The following is a 25106-nucleotide window of genomic DNA, read 5'->3' as shown; positions in this document are numbered from 1 at the left end:
GTACTCTGTGAAATGATCAAGGCTTCTTATCAATACTGGGAAACCAATTAAATTACAAACATTACTCAAAGAATTCCTTCAAACATTTTGATTTTATTTGGATTAATATTACTCACAATAATGTCACAGAAACATCACAGGGTGTTTGAGACAGGTCTGGATCAGGCCTCCTTTGATAGGAGTTTTTTTTTTTTCTTCTTTTAAAACAGTGCAGCTTCAATAAACAGTCAGAGGAGAGCAAGATTACAACCTTGAAATGATACTCATGAGGACAGAACACGGAAGGAACCCAAAGCCACACCTCGCTATACATCCCTAAAAGTCTTGTTCAAAAGTGGCTAAAACTACAAATACTGATAATATCCATCATAAAATCACAAATGCGTCACAATTTTATGAATTTCGTATAATGCAAAAAAGTTGAAAAAAGGTATTGTTTTTATCAGTTAGATACAGTACAAAGACATCATTCTATTCATTTACCAGTAAGCGTAATGACGCGGTTCTAAGCACCAACCTCTCGGTTTCAGTCATATTCATTGACTTATATTCATAGATCATTTATACACAGTTAGTGAGGGGTTGGGCGAGGCAAGAGGGGGTTGAGCACCATTAAAATCCAACCTCCCCCTGTTTGCCCTTCCCTGTCCACACACAATAGGAAACTTTAAAAATAGCTGGTGTCCCCAGAGAAGCACCATCAATATGCAATAAATACATTTAAGAAAACAAAACATATACATGTATAAATAAAGTCACAATTTACAATTCTTCCATTTTCTCTGTAATCCAGAAAAGAAGGAGATAGCAACCAAAAAAAGAGGTATGAAAACAGGGAGAACGATACCATTTATCAAAAGAAAAAGGAAGGGGGATCCTTTTTAGGGTATATTGTAGCAATCACACCTCTCTCTACCAAACATTATTTAGGATTATTATGCAAAAACTAAAATCACAATAAAACAGACTCGATTTCCAACAAAGAGTGAAACCAGATTAGTCCTCTCGTAAACCCGTATTTCTTAAATGAATATTCCTAACGCTTTTCGAAAACGTTTTCTGCATGTTTGCATTTTTCTCTTTCATCTAAATACAGTTCGCAAGGCCAATGAGGTGTACTTCTAGGCTGGTTAAACTTTTGAAATACCTAGGTCAGAATAAATGAAATGGAAATAGCACCCCAAAGAGTATACAGACAGGAATTATAAATGTCAGAGTTCACCTGAATAGAAAACAAAACCAAAACAATGTAATTTCATTGAGACTATTGGCTACTTTGCTAGTGAAGCGATTCCCCTGCTGTTAGCGTCGCAACACAGTAAATTCATGGATGTAGAATAACTAGATTGGTGTAAAAAAGTTCCATTGGATTTGCATAAAAGTACCTGAATTAATGCACCATATACCGGCTACTTGACGCTTTTGAATCACAGCAGTGTCCGTTTTAAATAAGACCTGATTTTTCAGTGCTAACTATGTTCACATTTTCTGTAGTTGTCTGACATGTTTTTAACGAGTAGTTGTACCAGTCTAGTCATTCTATCTCAAGACTCAAGTCCAATCAGCAGCTGGTAGGAGGGGAAGACAGTGAGCTGGAATTCAATTGGCTGACGGACGATATCTTACGGTGATGTAAACAACACTGAGTAAACATGGTTGGCTGTTCACCAAGTGTTAGCAGTAGTAGTATTCCTTGAAGACGACGCCTGTGCTGCCACTGTGTATGAGTTTTGGTTATGGCTGTTGGACAACAGGAAGGAGGCCTCACTTGGAGCAGGGTGATGGAGTCTGGAGAGAGAAAGAGAAGGAACGAAAGTCTTAAAGGGGGGGGGTGGGTAAATAGGGTGGACATGACCTCACAGCACAGAGAAACTGTGTGTGTTTCTCTCACCACACAGAGGCTGTCGTAGGTTCTCATCAGCTCCTCCACGCGGTACTGCTCCAGCACCACAACTCCAGCCAGCGAGGGGCTCTTGGACACAGTCCGGGCACAGTCCTCACAGTGCACCATGTAGGTCTTCCTATTGCCAGACTCACTGGTCACAAACAGCAGGTCAAACACCTCCACCTGCACACAGACACAACACAATCACTCACTGCAGAAATAACCAAAGGCATACATCAACACTCTGTTGGTAAGCTACTTGGGTCATGGTAGTTCATAGCGGGTCTGATTCAGGCATACATCCACAGGCTGTTGAGAGGGACTTACGTCACACTCGTTGCAGTAGTAGGCTGGTTCGTCTTTCACACGGCTCTGATAAGAGATCTTCTTCCCTGCAGCAACCAGCTGGTCTCTCAGAATCTGGATGTGCTTGATGGACTGTAGGAGACAATGTCTGAGAGAGAGAGAGAGAGAGAGAGAGAGAGAGAGAGAGAGAGAGAGAAAGAAAGGTAAGGTGTAGCAAGAAATAAACATGCATACTAGATAGGTGACGAGGCGCCCACACAGTCTTGTATAACTAACACACGCACACGCACACACACCCACTTGACCATCTTGTAGGTTTCTTGGTCTGTGATCTTGATAGTGCGGGCCACATTCCAGGAGACATGGATCATGGGAACGATGGACTTGACCTTCTTCACCTCGTTCCACTCAAAGCGCTCCAGAGCCAGCTGATACTGGTATGCTGAAAGGGCAAAGACGACACACAAGGCTCACATTAGCAGTGTTAAGGCCAAATAATGGCAGTGTTCAGACACTATAGAGTACATTTGGAGAGGGATTTGAACAGTATACTGAACAAAAATATAAACAACATGTAAAGTGTTGGTCCCATGTTTCATGAGCTGAAATAAAAGATCCCAGAAATGTTCCATACACAAAAATACTTATTTTGCTCAAATGTTGTGCACAAATTTGTTACATCCCTGTTAGTGAGCATTTCTCCTTTGCCAAGATAATCCATCCACCTGACAGGTGTGACATATTAAGAAGCTGATTAAACAGCATGATCATTACACAGGTGCACTTTGTGCTGAAGATAATAAAAGGCCACTCTAAAATGTGTAGTTCTGTCACACAACACAATGCCACAGATGTCTCAAGTTTTGAGGGAGCATTCAATTGGCATGCTGACTGCAGGAATGTCCACCAGAGCTGTTGTCAGAGAACTAAATGTTCACGAGCCTAGTATTGTAATAACCTCTGGACAGGGATAGGCCAAGGGGGCTTCAAAGGCCTTTACATTTGGGTGGGGGGGGGGGGGGGCTGTGGAACATTTTCATGTCTCTACCATAAGCCTCCTCCAATGTTGTTTTTGAGAATTTGGCAGTACATCCAACCGGACTCACAACCGCAGACCATGTGTAACCACGCCATCCCACCTGTGGGATCGTTTGAGACCAGCCACCCTCGGACAGCTGATGAAACTGAGGATTATTTCTGTCTGTAATAAAGCCTCTTTGTGGGGAAAAAACTAATTCTTATTGGCTGGGCATGGCTCCCAAGTTGGTGGGCCTATGCCCTCCCAGGCCCACCCATGACTGCGCCCCTGCCCAGTCATGTGAAATCCACACAGTAGATGAGGGCCTAATGAATTTACTTCAATTGACCAATTTCCTTATATGAACTGTAACTCAGTAAAATCGTTGAAATTGATGCATTTATATTTTTGTTCAGTATAATTTGACTGAGGTAGAGAATAGTGGACAGCCAACTACAAGCTACACTCTTCTCTGCTGTTCTGCACTGTGTATGACCCAGCTCCCCTTTCCAATCTATGGCTTCCCCTGCTGGACACGGTTAGTAACTCACAGTTGAGAGGTCCCACATTCCAGGCGATGTTGTTGCACCAGCCCACAGCCTGCACCCAGTGGATGGACCCTGCGTTGATCCACACCAGGTCCCCTGGTCTCTGGATGAAGCGGTACACCGGGATGTTGGAGCGGTACAGGTCCTCCAGAACAGGCCACCAGGACCCCGTCAGGTAGTCTACTCCATGCCTGAAGGAGGGAGCAGAGATGGCATCTAAGTGGCTAGTTTCTGGTTCAAATCCTCTCTGGGTCACCGCTATGCCTTTTTTTAAACGAGCAGAACAGCTTAAAACGCTGAACTAAATTCAAAATCCTCGCACACACAAAAAAAAAACGCCTCATGACTCACTTCTCACAGAAGTTGTTGACGTGCTCCCAGTAGTGCTCATGGACTGCAAACCACTCACAATCCCCCGGCCCGATGTTGATGTTCACAGAGCAGAAGTTATTATTCTCCTGGTGGCCTGAAAACAGACATACACAGAGATATTTAAGCCCGTGTTCAGATGCATGCAATACGCACCTAAAAACACACCCAGGTAACACTGACCAGGCGTGCGGCTCCCGGGGACCTTCATGTAGAGCTGGACGGTGTTCATGCCCAGGATGGTGTGTCCCACGTGGCTCAGCATGTTTCCATTGAACTCCACACGCATGAAGGCTGGCAGCTTCAGCAGCTCCTGCAGCTGGGGCTTCCACCTGGTAACACACGTACATTAACACTCTACTTCCTCTCCAACGGTGTCCTTTGAGCTTTGAAACAATCTGCCACGGGGAAAGCTAATCTCACCTCTTAGGATCAGAGAGGTCAATGTTGGTGCCAAATTTGATGATATTTCCAGTCGATTTTGCCTCTGGCCTGTAGGAAAGGGGAAGTGTATTTAAAAAAAAAAAATCTGAATATTGTTTTGATTAAATGTATTGCATTTGGTTTATTAAAGAGTTTATTAAGGATGTTCTGACCTGAGTGTGTTAGCAATAGGGGTAGGGCCGACTTTGCTAGCAACCACAGTAGGGTTGGCTTTGCTAGCAACCACAGAAGGGTTGGCTTTGCTAGCAACCACAGAAGGGTTGGCTTTGCTAGCAACCACAGAAGGGTTGGCTTTGCTAGCAACCACAGAAGGGTTGGCTTTACTGGCGCCAGACGCAGCGGTGGTTGATGGGTCAGAGGACGGAGCCTGCTTCTCTTCTTGTTCTTCCTTATCCTCATCTTCACTGTCCTTCTCTTCCTGTAGACACATAGAAGTACACATGAACTTAGCTAGGCAAAGAGAGGAAGTGGGGGGAAATGTATGGAACCGTGTGTATGTGCACATCCCCAACCTGGAGGCTCTCCTGGAAGCTGGAGGCCTGGTACTGGGCGTACTTGGCGATGGTGGTGTGTGAGCGGCTGCTCTCGCAAGGCCAGGTCTGGCCTGAACCAGTGGCGTCCCAGTTCTCATCAGCAGGCTGCTGCACCTGGGTCCTCACCTCTACAGCATGCTCTGCATTGGCCTCCACCAGAGACTTAGTGGAGAACAGACCCAGGTCTGACATAGAGGGAGAGAGAGGGGGAAGGAGAGAAAGAGGGAGTGATAGAAGAGAGAGGTACTGTATAGTGAGTCAATTTGAAATGATGTTGCTGTTTTAAAAGGGCAACTCCACCACTTTTCAACCTCATTTTCATTACCTCCAGCACAATACCAGTGCCTACATATGTGAAAACGGCAGATTTGAACGTTTTGTTGAAAATAAACTAAGTTAAAAAGTTCTACCCGATGACATCATCACATACACACGGTTCCATTTTAAAACGGTGATCTTCAAACAATATGACATTCGCAGTGACGTGGGGAGCAAGAAAATGCCGAAACGCACCGTTTTCACATATAGACACTGGTATTGTGCCGGAGATACAGAATTTGAAGTTGAAAAGTGACGGAGTTGCCCTTTAAGTTTTAGCCCGGAGAAACATCAAAATGTGTAAACTCACTGAGCCGGAGGGATCCAGCCAGGCCTCGGATGACAGTGACAGGGTTCTTGGGATCAGTACAGAACTGGAGGAGGACTGGGGAGAAGGCATCTCTCTTACTCTCCAACTGGACACAGACACACAAGACGATACAGAAGTCCATCAACAACGTGTTGCTCAAATACAGAACTGATACGTGAGAATGAAGAAGAGAATAGGAAGAGAGAAGATCAACTTGAGATGTATTTTTGTTGTTGGTGTTGCTTTATCCCCCCTCCCCCCAAGGCAGCTTGAAGCATAGGGTCAACTGCAGTGCAGCGCCCCTGGCGTGAGGACTCACATAGATGCTTGGTGTGGGGGGGTTAAGCTTCTCTCGTGGGATGGGTGGGTCGGTGATGAGAACAGGCTTGACAGAGAAAGCACGGAGCAGATAGGACTCCCGAAACTTCCCCTTTACCTTCGCCCCCCTGAAACAGACAGAGAACGAGACAGATGAAGAGCTAGAATTCAATAAGATGTCCTTTAGCCCACTTTTCCTTGTACTGTGTACTCACTTGCAGGCCCTGATGACCTCGCTGGCTGTGTGTCTGATGCTGACCTCTCCTAGGGGGATCCGGTGCTCCTCGACCTCGGAGGCGATGAACGTCTCTCTGTCTGCACTCTCCACCTTGATCAGACGGATCTTCAGCTCCTTGGGAGGGCCCATGGACAAGGCCTTCAGCTTCAGGAAATCAGCAGCAGCCAGGGGACAGGGGGTCCTCCTCACTGGGGCAGCAGGCGGGGCCGGGGTGGGGGTAGCAGTAGAGGGAGTGTTGATGGTGCTATTTGCGGTTGCCACTGTGTCTGTGTTGCTGCCTGGTGTGGACGTCGTGGTTTCAGGCTCACTGCACCTCTCCTCCTTCCTCACTGTCGATTGTGCCCCCTGCTCAGTGTTTCCTGTGTGCGCCTTGTCTTTCTGTCCCTGGATGTCTTTGCTCTGGAGGCCGAGGTTCCCCGGAATCGGACGGCTCTTCTTACTGTCTTTGAGCTGCTTGACCGGGCTACTGGGGGGTGGTGTAGATGAGGACAACGTAATGGAGGAGGCTGATTTTCTGTCTCTCTTTTCTTCTATCTTCTTCTTTTCATTGCCTCCACTCCTCTGATGACTGCTATCTTCTTTCCTTCTCTTCCTTTTCCCATCCTCTACCCTGTTTCCATCTGCACCGCTTTGTACCCTCTTCCTGCCTGTCCGCCTGCGTACCCCCCTCTGCCCCCGCTCCTCCTTGGTGGTGGCAGGGAGGCGGTGTGTGGTGGTCAACCTCAGCTCAGCGCTCAGAGACCCGGCTGTCTCCCCGCTGTCTACACCCTTAGTCCTCTCCTTCTTCCTCTCATTCTGAATTTCCTCCAATCTCGCGTGCTTCTGTTTCGTGCGCTCCCCCACGGAGAGTTGTGGTTGGTTGAGGTCTAAGGGAGGACGGGGTTTAGAAGGCGGATCTGAGGTAGTGTGAGTGGGTGATTGGGTAGTGAGTCTTGGGGGCGTGGTGGAGTCAGATGTCGGGGAGGGACACTGCTGGTCCTGACAGTTGGTTTCCGGGTCCATGGCGAGGGAGGAAGAGTACTTCACTCCTCCCATGGAGCTAGGAGGAGGACGCCCAAACGGACCGCCCCGATATGTGTACCTCTGGCCCCCCAGGAACGAGGCCAAAGACTTGAAGACATCAGCCACTCCTGTCTGGTGGAGGTGTGGCCGACGGGGAGGCAGAGAGCTGGATGAAGTGTCCCCACTACTGTCCTCCTCTTCCTCATCCTCCTCTTCCACTCCATTGGGAGTATCAGGCAGGCCATAGAGCTTGGCCAAGTCGCTATGGCGAAGCTCATCAGCACCCCTCCCCTCACTGACCACCTCTGCCTTCTCATTGAGCTCCTCTAAGTTCCCATGGGGGGGTGAGATGGACGGGCTGTGGGTGGGGCTGGGCTGCAGGACGGGTCTCCTCATCACTCCTCCCTGCTCTTCCTCCTCTTCTTCCTCACTCAGGGCTGATGCTGGGGAGCCTTGCCAGCTGAGCACAGGGGGGCTGGCGGGGGGGTTGTCTCCCAGTTCCTCCACACTGCCCACCCCCGCCGCAGGCTGGAGATCTGGGGCCCGCAGGACCCCCCCTTCTGGACACACACCCATTGTCTCTGTCTGGTTCTGCTGGCTTGGGATGGACCCCGCTGACCCAGCCACAGTGGGAGCTGCTGGGGTTTTGGATGAGAGTGTGGAGGGGGTAGAATCAGCCTTCCCCTCTGTGCTGCATTTAGAAGGTTTTGGAGGGCTGGTGGGCTGAGGACTGGTCTTACTGGTCTTGCTGGTGCTGCTGATGTTGTTGTTAATGGTGGTGGTGGTGGGTGGGGGACAGGTTGGCAGTGGTGAGCCCTTGACGGGGTGTTTGGGTTGAGCTGGGTTTAACTTGTACAGGGTCCTTCCCCTCCTTGACTTTTTGTGTTTGGATGGATGTGGTGAGGGTTGGTTAGGATGGGCGGCAAGCGGGCCAGCAGGTGGCACTGTCTCTGAGGTATTTGGAGAGCTGTCGTCATGGTACGTTCCACCTCTTCCTTGGCCCTTCTCTCTGTGTCTGTGTTTGCCAGCGGTGGATGGTGTTTGGGAGGGTTGGCCTGGCTTCCCTGGAACCCTAGATCCAGACTGAGTCTTAGGGGAGGAAGGCCATACTGATGGAGGGAGGGATGATTCACGTGGGGACTTTGAGCATCCCATCTCTGCTTTCTCCAGCTGCTTAGCCCTAAGACTCTCCTCCCTTTTCTCCATCTTCCTCCCTTCCTCTTTCCTATTTTTTCTCTCCACCTTGTCTCTCAACTTATTCTTTACCCCATTCTCCCTTTTCGCTTCTTTCTCCTTTCTCCTTTTCCTCTCCTCCATCTTCTTCTCCATCTTCCTCGTTGGTTCCCTCTTTCCCACCTCGCCTCTCTCCGCTCGACTTTCTTTCTCCTTATGGGCCCTCTCTGTCTGTTTGTGTCGATGAGGCTGAAGCCCTGGCTTGTTGACAGTAGGTCTGTTGTTGTTGACAGTAGGTCTATCCTGGGGAGAGCTGGGTGGGGTCTGGGGCTCTGAGCCTAGCCCTGTGCGGGAGGCAGAGAGAGGGGGAGGAGTGGGACTGGGTGAGGGGGTCCTTGGTCCCCGTTTATGGGGTGTGCCAGCGGCAGTGTCAGGACTCCTCTGATTGGGTGGAGGGTCTTTCTTCCCACTGGCCTTGCTAGGAGTGGTGGAGCTGGAGAGGCCAGAGGGGCAGGAGGAGCTCAGGGCTGTGGAGCCTAAAACTCTGTGGCTGCTGTTGCGGTGGGGACGCTCTGTAGCAGAGGGCTGGGAGGGGGTCTGATCCCTCTTCTGTCTGTGGGAGCGTGGAGCTAGGGGGCTGTGCTGAGGTACTGAGGGGGGTGATGGGGGGCGCTGGTGGTGCTGGCTGTAAGGCACGCCGGTGTGTTCTGCTGGTGAGGAGGGGGGCTGGGACTGGCCATACACCTCCACCCAGGATCCATGGTGGGGGGGTCTGCTACCGCCACAGGGCTGGGATGGAGGAGGGTGGCGGGGATAGGAGGAAGGAGGGGGGCCTTGACCATCGAAGGGGACCTGGGGAACTGGACTATGGGTAGAATGATGTGTACTATAGTTGAAACGCCCTAATCTTGACTTGATGGATTCCTGAAATAACAAGAGAGAAAGGATTGTTCATCAATGAGTAGTCTTAAGAGCACTGTTCCCTTGAAGAACATTGACTATTAACCAACTTACTTGTAACTCGGTAGACGAGGTCCTCCTGTCAGCATGGGTGCGAGAACCAGGTCTGTCATATGATTGGTTCCAGAAACCTTGTTTGGGAGGGAGGTAGTGGGGTGGTGAGTGTGGCTGGTCTGGTCCAGATAAATGCTTTGAGCCACGGTGAGAGGGCTGGTGAGAGAGAACAGTACTAAACAGTAAGTGTCTTGGTGAGGTGTATTGATCCCTACCAGAAGGTGGTGCTATTGTATAAATATCACAGCTACACGAGTGACTTCAGATGACTGTTCCAGGATCAGATATCACCATAATGGTTAAGTCTAGCAGTAGAGAAATCTGATCCTAGATCAGGTTAGTAGACATGTTCCTCAAGCATTGATACAGGACTAACTGTGGGCGGGGACCGTCCACTCCTGCCAAACAAGATCATTAGCTCAAGTGATGACTGACCTGCTCAGGGCCAGAGCTCCTGCTTCTCTTGGCAGAGCAGTCTTCCTTGGGGGGCGGAGAGTGCTGTGAGTGTGGGGAGCGGTGTGGAGGTTGGCCACGGTGGTGCTTGTGGGGGGGCGGGAGCTTCCATGGTCCTGGTCCCTGGTCTATCATCCTGCCTGGGAAGGCCCTGGAGCGGTCTGAGGTGGCCCACCTCTCTGCTGGGGAGCCCAGGTCTCCGGGGGGATCTCTGGGCCGTTGGTGCTGGTGGGGACCCCCATACTGAGAGAGACAATTATCATCATTAAAGTCATGCAATCAATAAGAAAAATACATAAACCTACTGTATGTAGTAAATAATGAGTTATGTAGAGTATAGAATAGGCTGTCGATAGTCTGCCCTCTTCCCCTCTCACTCTGGGAGGCTGGTTGTTGTAAAAGTCCCAGATGGTGTAGGGTTCCCCCGGTCCTGTTTGGTAGCCTCCCTGGTTGCGGCCATGGTTTTGAAATGACCGTGGGGAGTCCTGGTGCCAGCCCTGGGTCTCATAAGCCTGGTCTTTCTGGGCCCAGGGTCGTGTTGCTGGTCTCTGGACATGGAAGGAGGGCCTGGCCCCTCTACGTTCCAGAGAGAAAGTGGAGATCACTAAGGGATCACTGCAGCAAGGTGACAGTGGACTAACATTTCAAAGATGTGCTCTGCACTCAATGTAAGATGTGAACAATTGAGATGTTTCACTCACCTGTCATAAATCTTGTTAACGTGCTGGGATTGGTTGATTCCTCCGGTGTACCTACAGTAGATAAAGGAGGGTTACCATTGGCTCAGCACAGACTCCATCACAGGAAGAGTGTGTCAGTAGACTGTGGTGTAAGAAGAGGGCTCACCTGTTTGGAGGGCCCCAGGGGCGACTGTTGACGGGGGCCCATGTTCCTCTGTGAGGTCCTCCAGCAGGGTAGGAGTCCCTGGTGTTACGTCCATGATACTGCTCTGCTGGGTGATACATTCAGCCTGAGACAGGATAAAACACACTTTTTACTGGACTAGGGTAGAACGTGAGCAAACATACACACATGAACACACACTGTAGTCTACACAGAGGCAAATGGTTGCCATGGACACAAACAGTACTGTACACAGAGGTAGAAATACTCACCACACTTGGTCTGTGTCTGAGAAGCCCTCTACTATAGAACTGAGAGGGTTACACGACAACACCAATCTGTCTTTCCTTCAATAACTCTCAACCACAACCTAGAGAGAGATTAGTGTTCAGTTGCTAAACCACCAAAATATCAACCACTAACCACATCATGCTTGACGTTCACAGTCTCTGCAGACTCGCTACACTGTACATGTTAATGCACCTCCAACACTGCTCTACAACTCCTTACACCAGCAGACAACTGCCACTGCCCACACACCTACAATAGACAACCTTTAGGTACTGGTCTAAGATCCTATAATGACAACAAATACAATTCACTGCAACAACAAACACACAACACTCTCCTCTCCCCTTTTCTGTTTCACTTTCTCTCCGTGTCTGCCTCCTAATCTGCTGGAACACTCATGTTTGTTTGTGGTTTGTCACCAGTCAGCCAGAGCTGCACCCTGCATCCAGCCCATCTCTGATCACCAGCTCCCTGCAGCCTGTGGCCAGCCACTGATAGGGCCTGTCTGCTCTATTTCTCCAACCATTCTAGTCTGGACATGAAGGCAACACAGACAGCAGAGCCGGAGAGAGAATAGAGGGGCAGAGCTGATCTGCTGTTTCTACTGTTGATCAGGGAAATGGATGTGTGTGACAGCAACAGAGATGGAGAGAGAGCGTGTGTCTGTGTGCATGAATGTACTTTAAGGAGACAGTGAAAGAGGACTTTCCCGCCAAGCTGTTTATATTCATGTTAGAATACTACTGTGTACTACAGCACAATGCAAAAACACATACGGAGAAGAAAGTTTATCTTATGTTCCAAAAGGACAGCTGTACATTGCAGGTCATTACAGGCACTGAATAATCTCTCTCAGGCCCTAAATTCTCTCTGTCTAATATGCAAACCAACTCCAGTTCATTCAGCTGCGTGGTAGTAGTGGTAACAGTGACAGGTGAAAACTAGAATATATGTTGCTATAGAGACACTATGATGCTAAACTAAAACTTAATTTTAGCCTGTTATGGTTTCAGCTACCTACTTTTCCTATACACTGAATAAATAACCTTTTAGCCCATCCATAGGATCCTGGGTGCCAGTAGAGTACGGTAGGGGAGAGGGCTGGGGTTGATTAAGACGTGTGAGTAATGAGAAAGAGATCACCAAAGAATAAAAGAGGTTCTACACACACTGGGTCTGTGTGTGTGTGTGTGTGTGTGTGTGTGCGCGACTGTGCGTTGTGTGTTTGGGATCGAGTCAAATTGAGGTAAACACAGCATTTTATATTCAGTCAAACCCAAATATTCCAACCCATGGGACTGGCCTGTGACCCAGTGAATCAGAGTACAAGCACACATTGTGCTCGGCGTGTAGAGCAGCCAGAAACACACACCCCTCGCCCCTCCTCCTCGCCCCTCCTTCACTTGTCTGGCCACTCAGCCGCACCCCTCGCCCCTCCTCTGTGCACTTCATTCCTGAAGAACGGACAATCGCTCTTTCAAACAGGGGTCCTGGATGGATGGGGGTGGGTATGGGCAAAGTGATCCTCTGTCTATGTGAGGACAGACAGGTCTCTCATCCAATGAGAATACAAAAAAAAGACGTCAAAGAATTTAGGCAAAACAAGAACCCAGAAAATTCATGCTATGAGATGTAGCTATTAAATATATCGCCAGAGAGATGATACATAATGTCTGTGACGGTTGAAACCATGCATTCATTTCTCGATTCCATTGGGTTCTTCCAAGTTGCATATCCAATCTAGCACTTGTAGATCTACGCTCCATGGCCTGCATGCACCACCATCATGTATGTCAGATCTAGTGAGTACATATACACGTCTGCCTCCAGGCACCTTTAATGAATTAGGAGGGCAGGTGATAGAGGGGCCTTGAGAGAAGGTTACATGATATCAGCCCTGTGTGTGTGTGCACGTGTGTATGTGTGTGTGTCTGTGTGTGTGCATGTGTGTATGTGTGTGTGAGACGCAGATGGATTATAGTATGTCAGCACACAGGAAATTGCACTCATTCAGGGGGTTGTGGGTGAGAGTGTGTAGGGGAGAAATATTTTGACATCCTCCCTACACATACATACACACGTGTACACACACACAGTCCACAGGCAGAGCATAGACTTTTGCTTTCTCATTCACTAGAACTGCCAAAATACACAGCACTGTGGATACTCTCTGACAGAAACATTAAGCATGCATGCACGCACGTGCACGCAAACACACACACACTTACAATAATGGAGAATTTATTGCTCCTATGAAACCATGCTAGATAGACAGATCATATCTCATCTTACATCCTCTCTGTCCAGACCACATCACACACAGTGCAGTATACAGAGTAGTAATGATCTGTGTGCCTCTAGTGGTGCCTGCCTGGTGCCTGAGATCACCATAGCAATCGATAATGATTCCATTTCCTGCACAAAAGCCTGCACTCCCCCCACCCACCCCTCACTACATTTCTACCCCAAGCTGTGTCTCACACACCACCTCTAACACACACATGTAGACATTTCTTGTGTGTGTATGATGACACTGAACAATGAATAAGATTGCATATTTGTTTACTTAAAGCAATGCAAAACAGAGGCAATCCTACAGCAGATTTCCAACGCACAGAGGGAGAGTAGGAGAGAGAGAGAGAGAGAGAGAGAGAGAGAGAGAGAGAGAGAGAGAATGGACATTTCATAAGACAAATGGAGACTGTATAGCTGTGCAGCTGAGTTAGTAGAGGGTGGAGGAAGAGGGTGGCTCCACATTTCATCTTTACTAGCTCAGTCAGTCAGTCAGTCGCTTCTGAGCAGACTTGTCCTTCAGTTTTCAGGAACTGCAGCCCTCTATCGGTCTCTATCACCAAGGAGACCGGTGTCTTTGTCACCAGAGAAATCACTGTCCTCAACACTCACTAAATCTCCCTGGTAACCGGTGTCTCTGTCACCAGGGAAACACATAACCCTTACTTACACATATCCCTCTCCAGGGAAACCTGTTTTTTTACTGTGACCCCCTGCCCATATATATATATGTGTGTGTGTGTGTGTGTGTGTGTGTGTGTGTGTGTGTGTGTGTGTGTGTGTGTGTGTGTGTGTGTGAGAGAGAGAGAGAGAGAGAGAGAGAGGTGAAGGATCATTCTAGTCTTACCTTGCTGCTGAGTGCTGTGAGAGAGAGGGAGGAGGGGACACCGTCTGTGTGCTCTCGGTGTGAAGACGCCACTCACTCAGGGACAGAGGCAGCAGCCCACTTCAGCTTCAGCTTCAGCCTGAAGTCCTGTTAAACAGAACAGGCGTCCACTCCCTCTGCTAGCCAGCACACACACATCCACAAACACAGGAGAGAGGGAGGAGAAACCACTGTCAGGTAGGACACAGATGTGAGGATATGAAAGGGGGTTATTGTCTAAAAAGAAAGTAGGTATCTCTATTCCATTCTGCCATCTTTTCATTCCTCTCTTGTCCTCCCCTCTCCCCCCTCTCTTTCCTCTCTGTCACACACACTGTTCTCTCTGGCGTTTCTCCCCTCAGTAGACAGACAAAGAAAGGGAACGAATGGCTCGGTAGAGAAAGCAGAGAGGGAGAGGGAGAGCGTGAGGATGGCCCAGCCCCCTTTGACCAGCCAGTCGGATTTCATTTATTTTTGCCTTCCTCTCTCTGGCCCCTCCCCTATCGCCTCGTCACCTCTCCTACTCCAGACCCAATTCAACAAGACTGATTCCTCTCCAGCTCCCTCCTTCTCTCACTCGCTCTCCCACTTACTATCTCTCTCCACGTGTCTGTTACTCACTCTTTGTCTCTCTCTTTCCCTCTCTTACTCACAGACTGTGTCCTGTATCCTTGGCAACCAATGATATAATTTACCACAGAGCCAAGAGCAAGACTCTGCCTTACCGAGGCACATTTTCTTCGCTGTGTGTGTGTGTGTGTGTGTGTGTGTGTGTGTGTGTGTGTGTGTGAATGGCCCTTGAGATTTGCGAGTGTCAATGCCATTGTTATTATGGAATTCTCATTACTATTACTCAATACCCAGTCTAAAACCTGTTCTGTGGGTTGTGTGAAAGGGAAACAAGTCTAAAACCTGTTCTGTGGGTTGTGTGAAAGGAAAACAAGTCTAAAACCTGTTCTGTGGGTTGTGTGAAAGGGAAACAAGTCTAAAACCTGTTCTGTGGGTTGTGTGAAAGGAAAACAAGTCTAAAACCTGTTCTGTGGGTTGTGTGAAAGGGAAACAAGTCTAAAACCTGTTCTGTGGGTTGTGTGAAGGGAAACAAGTCTAAAACCTGTTCTGTGGGTTTTGTGAAAGGGAAACACGTCTAAAACCTGTTCTGTGGGTTGTGTGAAAGGGAAACAAGTCTAAAACCTGTTCTGTGGGTTGTGTGAAAGGGAAACAAGTCTAAAGCCTGTTCTGTGGGTTGTGTGAAAGGGAAACAAGTCTAAAACCTGTTCTGTGGGTTGTGTGAAAGGGAAACAAGTCTAAAACCTGTTCTGTGGGTTGTGTGAAAGGGAAACAAGTCTAAAACCTGTTCTGTGGGTTGTGTGAAAGGGAAACAAGTCTAAAACCTGTTCTGTGGGTTGTGTGAAAGGGAAACAAGTCTAAAACCTGTTCTGTGGATTGTGTGAAGTAAAACAACACTAAAATCTGTTATAATCTCTTTTTGACATCTGCTTTGGAAGAAAAACACCTAAGAGAATAAGGTGATATGGGCCTTAAGTTGTTCATAAAGATCCCCGCTGCTGCACATCTTAAAAACAAGACTCTTCTCCACTGACTTATTACTTATGTTCATTTTAGTTTGGTGCGATATATCGGTTATACTGTATACCGAGTTATTTCTTTTTCTTTCTAATAACTATTAGGAATCTAAATGACATCCAGCCCAGGGCTCCAGCTATGCATTTGGTTTGCTAATCTGCTAGTTGAGTGTCGAGACGTCAAGATCAAGCTTCTTGGTTACAGCAGAGACATCGAATCCCCTGGAGGAAGATCCCTGCTGCCTAAATTGTTTTGTGCATCAACAGCAAAAAATTGCGCCCCTTGTGTGCACTTCCGTTAATACCGTGTACCCCGTATGGTATGGTACAGAAACGGTATGACGGTATGAACATCTGGATACCGCTCAACCCTAGCTCCTGTGCTGAATAACCATGATAGAGTAAACTCCCCCTCGTCCTCTATCTTTACCCATCTCTCCTCTCTCCAGTCAGGTGTCAGCCCCAGGGGTGAGAGTGCCCCTTCCTCTCCCCCAGAACGACCTTACACTCCACAGGAAGTAACTAACCTCTCCAGGATTAGCAGACATGCTTTCCTCAGTGATCAACCAGCCTGCTTGAAAAGGTGCAGAATAATACCATGCATAATAGTCTTCTGACAATGGGAGTCATTTGCTTTTAATTCTCCAATTTGAGTTGCCTCAATAGAAGCATACATCATCCTATAATCCTTCTGCGGTCTCTAGAGTGGTGAAGTTAGCAGAAATGTTGACGTTAGAGCAGAATGTCTTTGCACTGTCAAACCCTGCCTTTCAACTGGGGCTCCCGAGTGGCGCAGCGGTCTAAGGCACTGCATCTCAGTGCTTGAGGCGTCACTACAGACACCCTGGTTCGAAATCCAGGCTGTATCACAACCGGCCGTGATTGGGAGTCCCGTAGGGCGGCGCACAATTGGCCCAGCGTCGTCCGGGTTTGGCCGGTCTAGGCCGTCATCATAAATAAGAATTTGTTCTTAACTGACTTGCCTAGTTAAATAAAGGTTCAATGTAAATGTTAAAACACTTCTCTGCAACTGACACAAGAACAGTAGTGTCCCTCAACCAAAGAGGCAGAGACAACAGATTCCAATACAGCATTAATGCTCACCCTGTTGCGCTACACTGACACACTGAACAGTGTGTTTGTATCTGCCAGCTGGTGGCATAGCAACCCAGTGCAGATGTGCAGCCTTCTGTGTGGGTGAACATGGCGGAGCCTCTACAATCAGGGCAGTCACACAGACAGACAGAGGTCACTAAGCTGCTTAGTGGAGGAGGAGGCAGGAAGCATACTGATCCTATCTTATATGGGGGGGATGGGCTGTACCACCAAACCACAACAGACCTGGCTCTGATACCCAACTCCCATTCCCAGTTCAACATGTGGAGCATTTAGACACATAGAGAAAAATAGAGAAAGAGAACTGAGCGAAGAGGGAGACGTCACTTCTCAGTGACACCTACAAAACACAACTACACAAATCAACCTGGAATACAGACTGACAGGGCAGCAAGCAGACAAACGGACACTGACACATACAGCCTCCCATCCACAGGTTAACAGGCAGAGACACTGATGCGTATGTAGCCTACTGTAAGTACTCAATGTCTGTAAGACAATGTAAAATGCTGACCTGAGTTGACACCAAGCAGAACGTATGAGATTCATATATATAGCTTTTCTAAAAATAACTTTTTATAACCTCACAACCCTGCTCTCCCTCCCCTCCTCTCCCACATCTACCTTCTCTTTCTCTCCAAAATGGAGGCTTCTCCCTCTGTATGCTCCAGAAAGCACAGACCTCAGACAAGTACTGGAATGTACCACTGCAGGCTTGGAACAGGGGGGCTCGAGGGGGGCATCTTTTCTCGCAAACGATACCGACAGACCAGGTGGCATTTCAAAGACGACAGCAATGAAGGAGTGTGTGTGTGTGTGTGTGTGTGTGTGTGTGGTTGTGTGTTAGCGAATGAGTGTGAGTGTGTGTCTGCGCGTGTGTGCGTTAATGTGTGTCAGAGAGAGCCTGCCTGTGCTAGTATGTGCAGAGGACTGGTTGTCATGGAGATCATCACTAGGCAAGTGCATCAGCAGGGCAGGAACTTTATGATCTGTGACCCCGCAGGGCGGTGGAGGGGCAGGGACCTCATCAGAAAGCTGTCACACTGACCCCTCACCCCTGACCTCTAACCCTGGCCTACTGCTGAGTCTCTCGTAACAAAGAAATATTTACCACTAACTGAATGAAACACACGGACCAATCTGACCACCTGGAACCTATTTGGGAGGAAAACAGGCAGCTGCTGAGTGTACTGAATATTAACCTCATCATAGAATCAGCATGGTCAAGTGGTTGGGTGTACTGGTTGGTGACCAGTGGTGAACCACAGAAGAGTTGAAGAGGCCAGGTCGCAGTTGCAAATGAGAATTTGTTCTCAACTAGCCTTCCTGGTTAAATAAAGGTGAAATAAAATGTTAAAAACCAGAGAAGAAATACACCCTGATGCCCAGAGTGTGTGTGTGTGTGTTAGGGTGTTAGTATGTGTTTGTATCCACATGGGTGTGTTATTGTAACTTAGCAAGGGCAAACAAGGCTGTTCTTTACTCCTTCTATTTGCAGCTGCCAGAGTGAGTCACTGTAGTGTATAAATACAGCACTAAATGTGGGTCAAAAATGCTCGGCCATTTTTAGCACAAGGAGGACAAGTTAGCCCACTACCAGGCTCCCTGTTTGGGCTCTGCACACTAGGAAAACCCCTGGCAAGCTTCAATCAAAAAGGCCTGCATTTTCATAGAAATTCGGAACAATACACTGGGTTTATCCAATACATAAAAATAAAAAAAGCGGAATACAATAACATATTTCAGCAATAAACTGACAAGCTGCACTCCCTATCGGGAAACTTTCTATTAACACACTGTTTATCAATACCTACACAGGGTCACGCGCTGCAATCACTGGACTCGCACCAGCGCGGAAATGTAAGGTTACGCTCTGTTTTACTACTGTATCACAGCAACCAAACCACACACATCAACACGGACCAAACACTGTAAAGCACAAGTTAAAGCCTGAGTCTAAACAGAGGCTTAAAGAGACTAACACGACAGGAATAACCATTACTCTAAAAATCTTTCAGCACAAGTCAGCTGACTGTGTTTATGTACAGTGTGTGTGTGTGTGTGTGTGTGTGTGTGTGTGTGCTCGTAGTGCATGACTGTGCCACACAATCTGCAGACATACAGCATAGTAATAGTACAGTATGTGCAGTAGTAATATATCAACACAAAAGACATGTCCTAACATGCACCGATATATGACCCAAAACAATATTTGCACAAATGTGTACACAATTGCACCCCTTCTGTACAGTAACACAAAGAAACAGACAGACACACTCTCCTTGTTTTACCTGCACTCTCCTTTTGTTCTCTTCTTTTACTCGTTCTTTCTGCTCCACACACCCCTTGGCTCCTCTCCCTTTCCTCTTTCCTCTCTCCTCCCCCAATCCTCTCCTCTTCCTCTCTTCCCTCTCCTCTGCTCCTGGTTTCCTCTCCTCTCTGATACTCAGGCTCTAACAGCAGACTGATCCACGTGCAGAGACCTAAGGGGCGGGCCCCCACACCGCCATTTAATTCACACCAGCCAATAAGGGAGGAGGGTCTCATGCCAATCCTCCTATGCTAAACAGGAGGAGGGGACAAAGACAGAGTGAAAGATAGAGACACCCCCCTCTCTCTCTGTGTGTGTGTGTGTGTGTGTGTGTGTGTGTGTGTGTGTGTGTGTGTGTGTGTGTGTTGGAATAAAGCCAACAGAACTAGCAGCTATTTTTAAACCACCACAGTGAGGTAGCAAAGACTCCATTTTCTCTGTGGCAGATATTCCCCAAATCGTACTGCATCCTCCATACTTAGTACTGGCAACTGTATAGGTTTCCATGAATGGCTTGATAGTTATGAACTTGCCCTCTAAGCACTGACAGTAATACTCCTACTAAATACTCCCTTACCGTATTCAAAATGTTGGAATCAGTTGCATTGTACTCCAATCAGGCGGACTGACTCTCTCCTTCCATACTGTATGACACAAGCACTTTGTTTCAGACATTAAACTCACATGCCCTGTATTTGGCAAGAGCTCACAAAACCTGCAGTTTAAAAGCACCACAAGAGAAAAGTAGTGCCATGGAATGACTGGGATTTCAATTATGTCAGAGGGTAATACATTACATGTGTGATAAGTAATTTGCAGAAAACAGACAGAAACCTGTCAGACTGTATCCTCTTAATATAATATATTGGAGATATATAGAGTCATAATGGTAAAGTTGGATGCTGCGCAGACTGTGCCCTGATGTGTGTAATAATTGATGTCTGTGTGATTAATCAGGACAGTGGTGATTATGTGCGAGGCTCTGACAGACAGACATTAGAATGAGGGATGACCAAAGGGTCGTAGAGGACGACTAACCAGGCCAGTAGCATTGGACCCAAGCGCTGGACCCACAGGACGTCAGCTGGCTGTTACATTGGCCGGGGAAGGTGGGGCAGGGGGCATTGGGTTTATGTGGGGAGGGTCTTGCCTACGTGACTCAAAGCCCACACCCAGTAGAGCTGCTTCTCACTGGCCCCCTCTCCTCACTTCACCCTTAATCAACCAATACACCAGAGACAGTGGATAGACACAGACAGTCTGAAGGACAGATCCGAGAGAGAGAGAGAGAGAGAGAGAGAGAGAGAGAGAGAGAGAGAGAGAGAGAGAGAGAGAGAGAGAGAGAGAGAGAGAGAGAGAGAGAGAGAGAGAGAGAGAGAGAGAGAGAGAGAGAGAGAGAGAGAGAGAGAGAGAGAGAGAGAGAGAGAGAGAGGAGTCCAGCTGACTCTCCTTAGCAACAGCCCCAATGCTGTCTCTACCCCATTGGCCAACCATCTGCTCACAGCACAACCCCATGTGGCCATATGAGCCAATCAGCAGGCACTGCCACAGAGGCTGGATTCCATTTTCACCATGGAAACTGAACATTACACCCTCCATGTACGAGTCGTGTAACATGGACACTCATCCAAGGCTCTCACACATACACACAGTTTGAATGCTGTGTGCCCCTCTCTACCACTGGGGCATCTTGAAAAGCAAATCACTGCCTACTTATTTGTATACGCTATACATACTGCATACAACATAATGGCAGCCATGGTGTGTGCTGTGGCTGCATAATGTGGATGGTACAGTGCTGTGCATCCAGACACAACATTAAGAACCTGTGGCGGGGAATCGATTGTAATCGAAGCATTGAGACTTGCAGCAAGAAATGATTTGTGAATGCCAATAAGAGCATGTTCGATTTACTATCATGGGTTCCTTTATTTTGGTTCCCTATGCTAAAGGATGCAAAAAGTGGCTGTGGCTATGTATACAGGAATGTGGACCAGACAATCTCTTCGCGCTCAAAGACTATTTGAATTATTCATAATTTGGTTGAGCTATCTATTTAACGTGTGATGACATTTCCCTTCCCATTGGCTGAGCAGATTTGGAAACCCACCTCATCTTGGAGGCTATTGGCTTAGTTGGACTTCATCTTCTGCAAGTCAATCAAACCATGTCTTCCATTGGCTACAGCTGACATCTCATCTTCTGTCCTCTTCTCCTATGGCCCACCCGTGTCCTAGGTGTGGATGCATCGCTCTCTGCTATTGGCCCACAGAAAGTGCTACTCAATTGTAGGTGTCTGATAGGGTGTCTACAAAGGCGGTGCCATTTTTCACCTCTCGTTACCTGCCACCACCCGCTGTCAAGAGAAATGAAAAAGCGATTAGCATGTGTTAATAGCATGCAACTGACTAGAGCAAACACTGCATTGATAATTTAAATCAGAGAGTAACACAGATTGAGAGCTGGCTTCATGTTAAGGAGGGCACACGTTCTACATGACAGAATCATCATGTCCGTTCCATGTACCATTCATCTGAACGTTCTGTAAACCCCACTGATCACCTCCCCGGAGCCCATTTTATATGACAAACAAATGGAGAACTACTAAATTGAGACCTGATTAGATTGGTACTGACAGAAGTTATATGATCTAGTTTCTTATTCTGAAAATGTATTATGGCTCAACTGGCCAATAACCAAACCCTGAGAAATGTAGTTAATTACTAGGGAATTACAACCACTAATTGAGAATAAGCATGTAATAATCTCCATTAGACAATAATCCATAACACATTCAATCATCTGCACTAAACAGACCTACGTGTAACTAACTGTACGAAAAAGATTCATAGACCTTCACACCAAAGTAGGCAGCTATATCATCCATGCACAGATATCGCCACCTTGTGGACAATAATCCATATTGCGTAACAGAAACTAGTGAAACAAATTGGGAATAGTGTGTGTGTGTGTGCGTGTGTGAGATTGAGTGGGAATATGCCAATTCCGCATTCAGTTAATTTCCCAATTCCCGCCGCAACTTCACGTGGCATTTAAACGTGATAATGCGACACCATATTTACACAACCAAGTGGACATTTTGAGAATGGTAATGACTCATAAAATTACTAAGTAATAACCAACTAATTTATTAAAGAAAAAACACTATAGCATGACCACCTATGGAAATGTCCTCTAAAAGTTATATTTTGGGGGGGAACTTGGTTAACTAAATTCACATACTAAAATAAAACCACAAAGGTGGATCGCCCAGTAGCCTACAATAACATGTGCATTATAGTCTAAATGAATAGTTTTAGGTAACTTGAATAAGTAGGCTACATTTATATAGCTTGATTGTAGATACCTATATATCCCTTCTCATGCACATTAAGAGTGAAATATGATTGATCGTTGGCTTTTCAACGGCATTATGTAAGCTTTTCAATAATCAAGTTATGGCGCAGAGAGAAGCTTCTGAATTAGAATGTTTACTAGACAAGGTCCGTCGCTTAAATAGACAACAAATAGCCTTTCAAACAAACAGCCTGGCTGAGTATAGCTATCGATAACTGTCCCTCCAGCTTACCTCTGACAAACGAAGATGGAAAACATTTGAGTAGCGAAACAGTCGGGATGAGTGATTCAGCTTTCCTATTGCGCAGTTGTAAAGCCACTGATGGGAGCCACTCAATACGAACGCCTCCGTCTATGGCGCAGAATTCACCTACTCCTCCGGTCCTCTGTGGACGAGATACAGCTCGCGCCACGATGCACGCTGGCACTGTCACTCTTAAGGAAACAGAACAAAAGGGCCACGGAATTTTGAAGAAGACATGCGGTGATGTTGTCAAATTTCCAAAATAAGGACTGTGGCGCTTCACGTGTCCACAGATGAGACAAAGTTAAACAAATGTTATCATTACAGTTGTCACAAAGGGCTTTACAACAACTAGGCGGAGGTCCCTTAATAACAGCAGTGCCAAGGAAAAACGAAAGGACGAAACCTCTAGAACAGGGTTCCCAAACTGATGGCCCGCGGGCGATTTTATTTGGCCTCTTAAGTACTTTAGTGTGTGGAATTTTCATTGTTGGACATAAGACTGTAAAATAAAAACAGGAAATCAGCTCCAAGGGATTTTAATTTAAGAAATCTGTTCCTAAGTATTCCCGCACATAATAGAGAGACACAACTTGATTATATACAAATGTAAGCAAGGTTTGAAATGAGTTTGTGTTAGTCAAGCATTATACTCTACCGTTCAAAAGTTTGGGGTCACTTAGAAATGTTCTTGTTTTGCAAAGAAAAGCACAATTTTTGTCCATTTAAATAACATCACATTTATCAGAAATACAGTGTAGATATTGTTAATGTTGTAAATTACTATTGTAGCTGGATATGGCTGATTTTAACGGAATATCTACATAGATGTACAGAGGCCCATTATCAGCAACCATTACTCCTGTGTTCCAATGGCACGTTGTGTTAGCTAATTCAAGTTGATTATTTTAAAAGGCTAATTGGTCATTAGAAAACCCTATTGCAATTATGTTAGCACAGCTGAAAACTGTTGTCCTGATAAAATATGCAATAAAACTGGCCTTCTTTAGACTAGTTGAGTATCTGGAGCATCAGCATTTGTGGGTTTGATTACAGGCTCAAAATAGCCAGAAACAAATAACTTTCTTTTGAAACTTGTCAGTCTATTCTTGTTCTGAGAAATTAAGGCTATTCCGTGCGAGAAATTGCCAAGAAACTGAAGATCTTGAACAGTGCTGTGTACTCCCTTCACAGAACAGCGCAAACTGTCTCTAACCAGAATAGAAAGAGGAGATGGAGGCCCCGGGACACAACTGAGCAAGAGGACAAGTACACTAGAGTGTCTAGTTTGAGAAACAGAAGTCACAAGTCTTCAACTGGCAGCTTCATTAAATAGTACCCGCAAAACACCAGTCTCAACGTCAACAGTGAAGAGGCGACTCCGGGATGCTGGCCTTCCAGGCAGAGTTGCAAAGAAAAAGCCATATCTCAGACTGGCCAATAAAAAGAAAAGATTAAGATGGGCAAAAGAACACAGACACTGAACAGAGGAACTCTGCCTAGAAGGCCAGCATCCCGGAGTCGCCTCTTCACTGTTGACGTGAAGGGAGTAGTACACAGCGTTGTACGAGATCTTCAGTTTCTTGGCAATTTCTCGGACGGAATAGCCTTCATTTCTCAGAACAAAAATAGACTGATGAGTTTCAGAAGAAAGGTCTTTGTTTCTGGCCATCTGAGCCTGTAATCGAACCCACAAATGCTGATGCTCCAGATACTCAACTAGTTTAAAGGCCAGTTTGATTCCTTCTTTAATTAGTACAAAAGTTTTCAGCTGTGCTAACATAATTGCAATAGGGTTTTCTAATGATCAATTAGCTTTTTAAAATTATAAACTTGGATTAGCTAACACAACGTGCCATTGGAACACAGGAGTGATGGTTGCTGATAACGGGACCTCTGTATGCCTACAGTTGAAGTCGGAAGTTTACATACACTTAGGTTGGAATCAAAACTCAAAACTCGTTTTCAACCACTCCAAAAATGTCTTGTTAACATACTATAGTTTTGGCAAGTCAGTTGGAACATCTACTTTGTGCACGACGCACGTAATTTTTCCAATTGTTTACAGACAGATTAATTCACTGTATCACAATTCAGAAGTTTACATACACTAAATTGACTGTGCCTTTAAACAGCTTGGATAATTATAGAAAATGATGTCATGGCTTTAGAAGCTTCTGATAGGCTAATTCAAATCCAATTTTATTTGTCACATACACACTGTTAGCAGATGTTAATGCGAGTGTAGCGAAATGCTTGTGCTTCTAATTCCGAC

At 46.7% G+C, this 25106-nt stretch overlaps 1 protein-coding gene across 9 annotated transcripts; it reads right to left on the bottom strand.

The window, feature by feature from the left end:
* Window positions 1–73: 73 nt before the first annotated feature.
* On the bottom strand, window positions 74–23047 carry kdm6bb (lysine (K)-specific demethylase 6B, b). 9 transcript variants are annotated; one of them, XR_016483722.1, is made up of 21 exons: window positions 19211–19403; window positions 14203–14360; window positions 11045–11142; window positions 10776–10899; window positions 10631–10681; window positions 10307–10505; window positions 9912–10172; window positions 9477–9632; window positions 6265–9386; window positions 6051–6177; window positions 5732–5837; window positions 5083–5288; window positions 4723–4988; window positions 4550–4618; window positions 4310–4458; window positions 4109–4223; window positions 3761–3948; window positions 2488–2633; window positions 2213–2339; window positions 1892–2068; window positions 74–1788 (listed from the first exon to the last, which is right to left on the bottom strand). XR_016483722.1 is itself a non-coding variant. In XM_036990365.2 (21 exons), exons 4-21 carry the CDS (start codon window positions 10892–10894, stop codon window positions 1765–1767), a joined length of 5604 nt encoding a protein of 1867 aa, XP_036846260.1. In that variant the 5' UTR covers window positions 10895–10899; window positions 14203–14360; window positions 21341–21586; window positions 22820–23047; the 3' UTR covers window positions 74–1764. The 9 variants fall into 9 exon arrangements, 6 of the variants coding, with proteins under 6 accessions (XP_036846260.1, XP_090042828.1, XP_036846259.1 ...); XM_036990365.2 differs by lacking the exons at window positions 11045–11142; window positions 19211–19403 and adding exons at window positions 21341–21586; window positions 22820–23047 and having other exon boundaries at window positions 2492–2633; XM_090186702.1 differs by lacking the exons at window positions 11045–11142; window positions 19211–19403 and adding exons at window positions 21341–21586; window positions 22820–23016 and having other exon boundaries at window positions 2492–2633; window positions 14203–14357.
* Between the last annotated feature and the right edge of the window lie 2059 nt (window positions 23048–25106).

Source organism: Oncorhynchus mykiss, chromosome 10, assembly GCF_057628025.1.
Source record: "Oncorhynchus mykiss isolate SJ-2025 chromosome 10, ASM5762802v1, whole genome shotgun sequence".
Lineage (NCBI taxonomy): Eukaryota > Metazoa > Chordata > Actinopteri > Salmoniformes > Salmonidae > Oncorhynchus > Oncorhynchus mykiss.
The sequence above is the reverse complement of the archived record's forward strand: the minus strand, read 5'-3'. Positions and strand labels throughout refer to the sequence as shown.

Bases quoted from the DNA above. Each gene is read 5' to 3' on its own strand.
- kdm6bb (XM_036990365.2), bottom strand. From the start codon at position 10,894: ATGTATCACCCAGCAGAGCAGTATCATGGACGTAACACCAGGGACTCC. The intron at 4,459-4,549 runs GTGAGATTAGCT...GTGTGTTACCAG, and splicing joins GACCTCTCTGATCCTAAGAG to GTGGAAGCCCCAGCTGCAGG. The intron at 4,224-4,309 runs GTCAGTGTTACC...GTCTGTTTTCAG, and splicing joins CCCCGGGAGCCGCACGCCTG to GCCACCAGGAGAATAATAAC.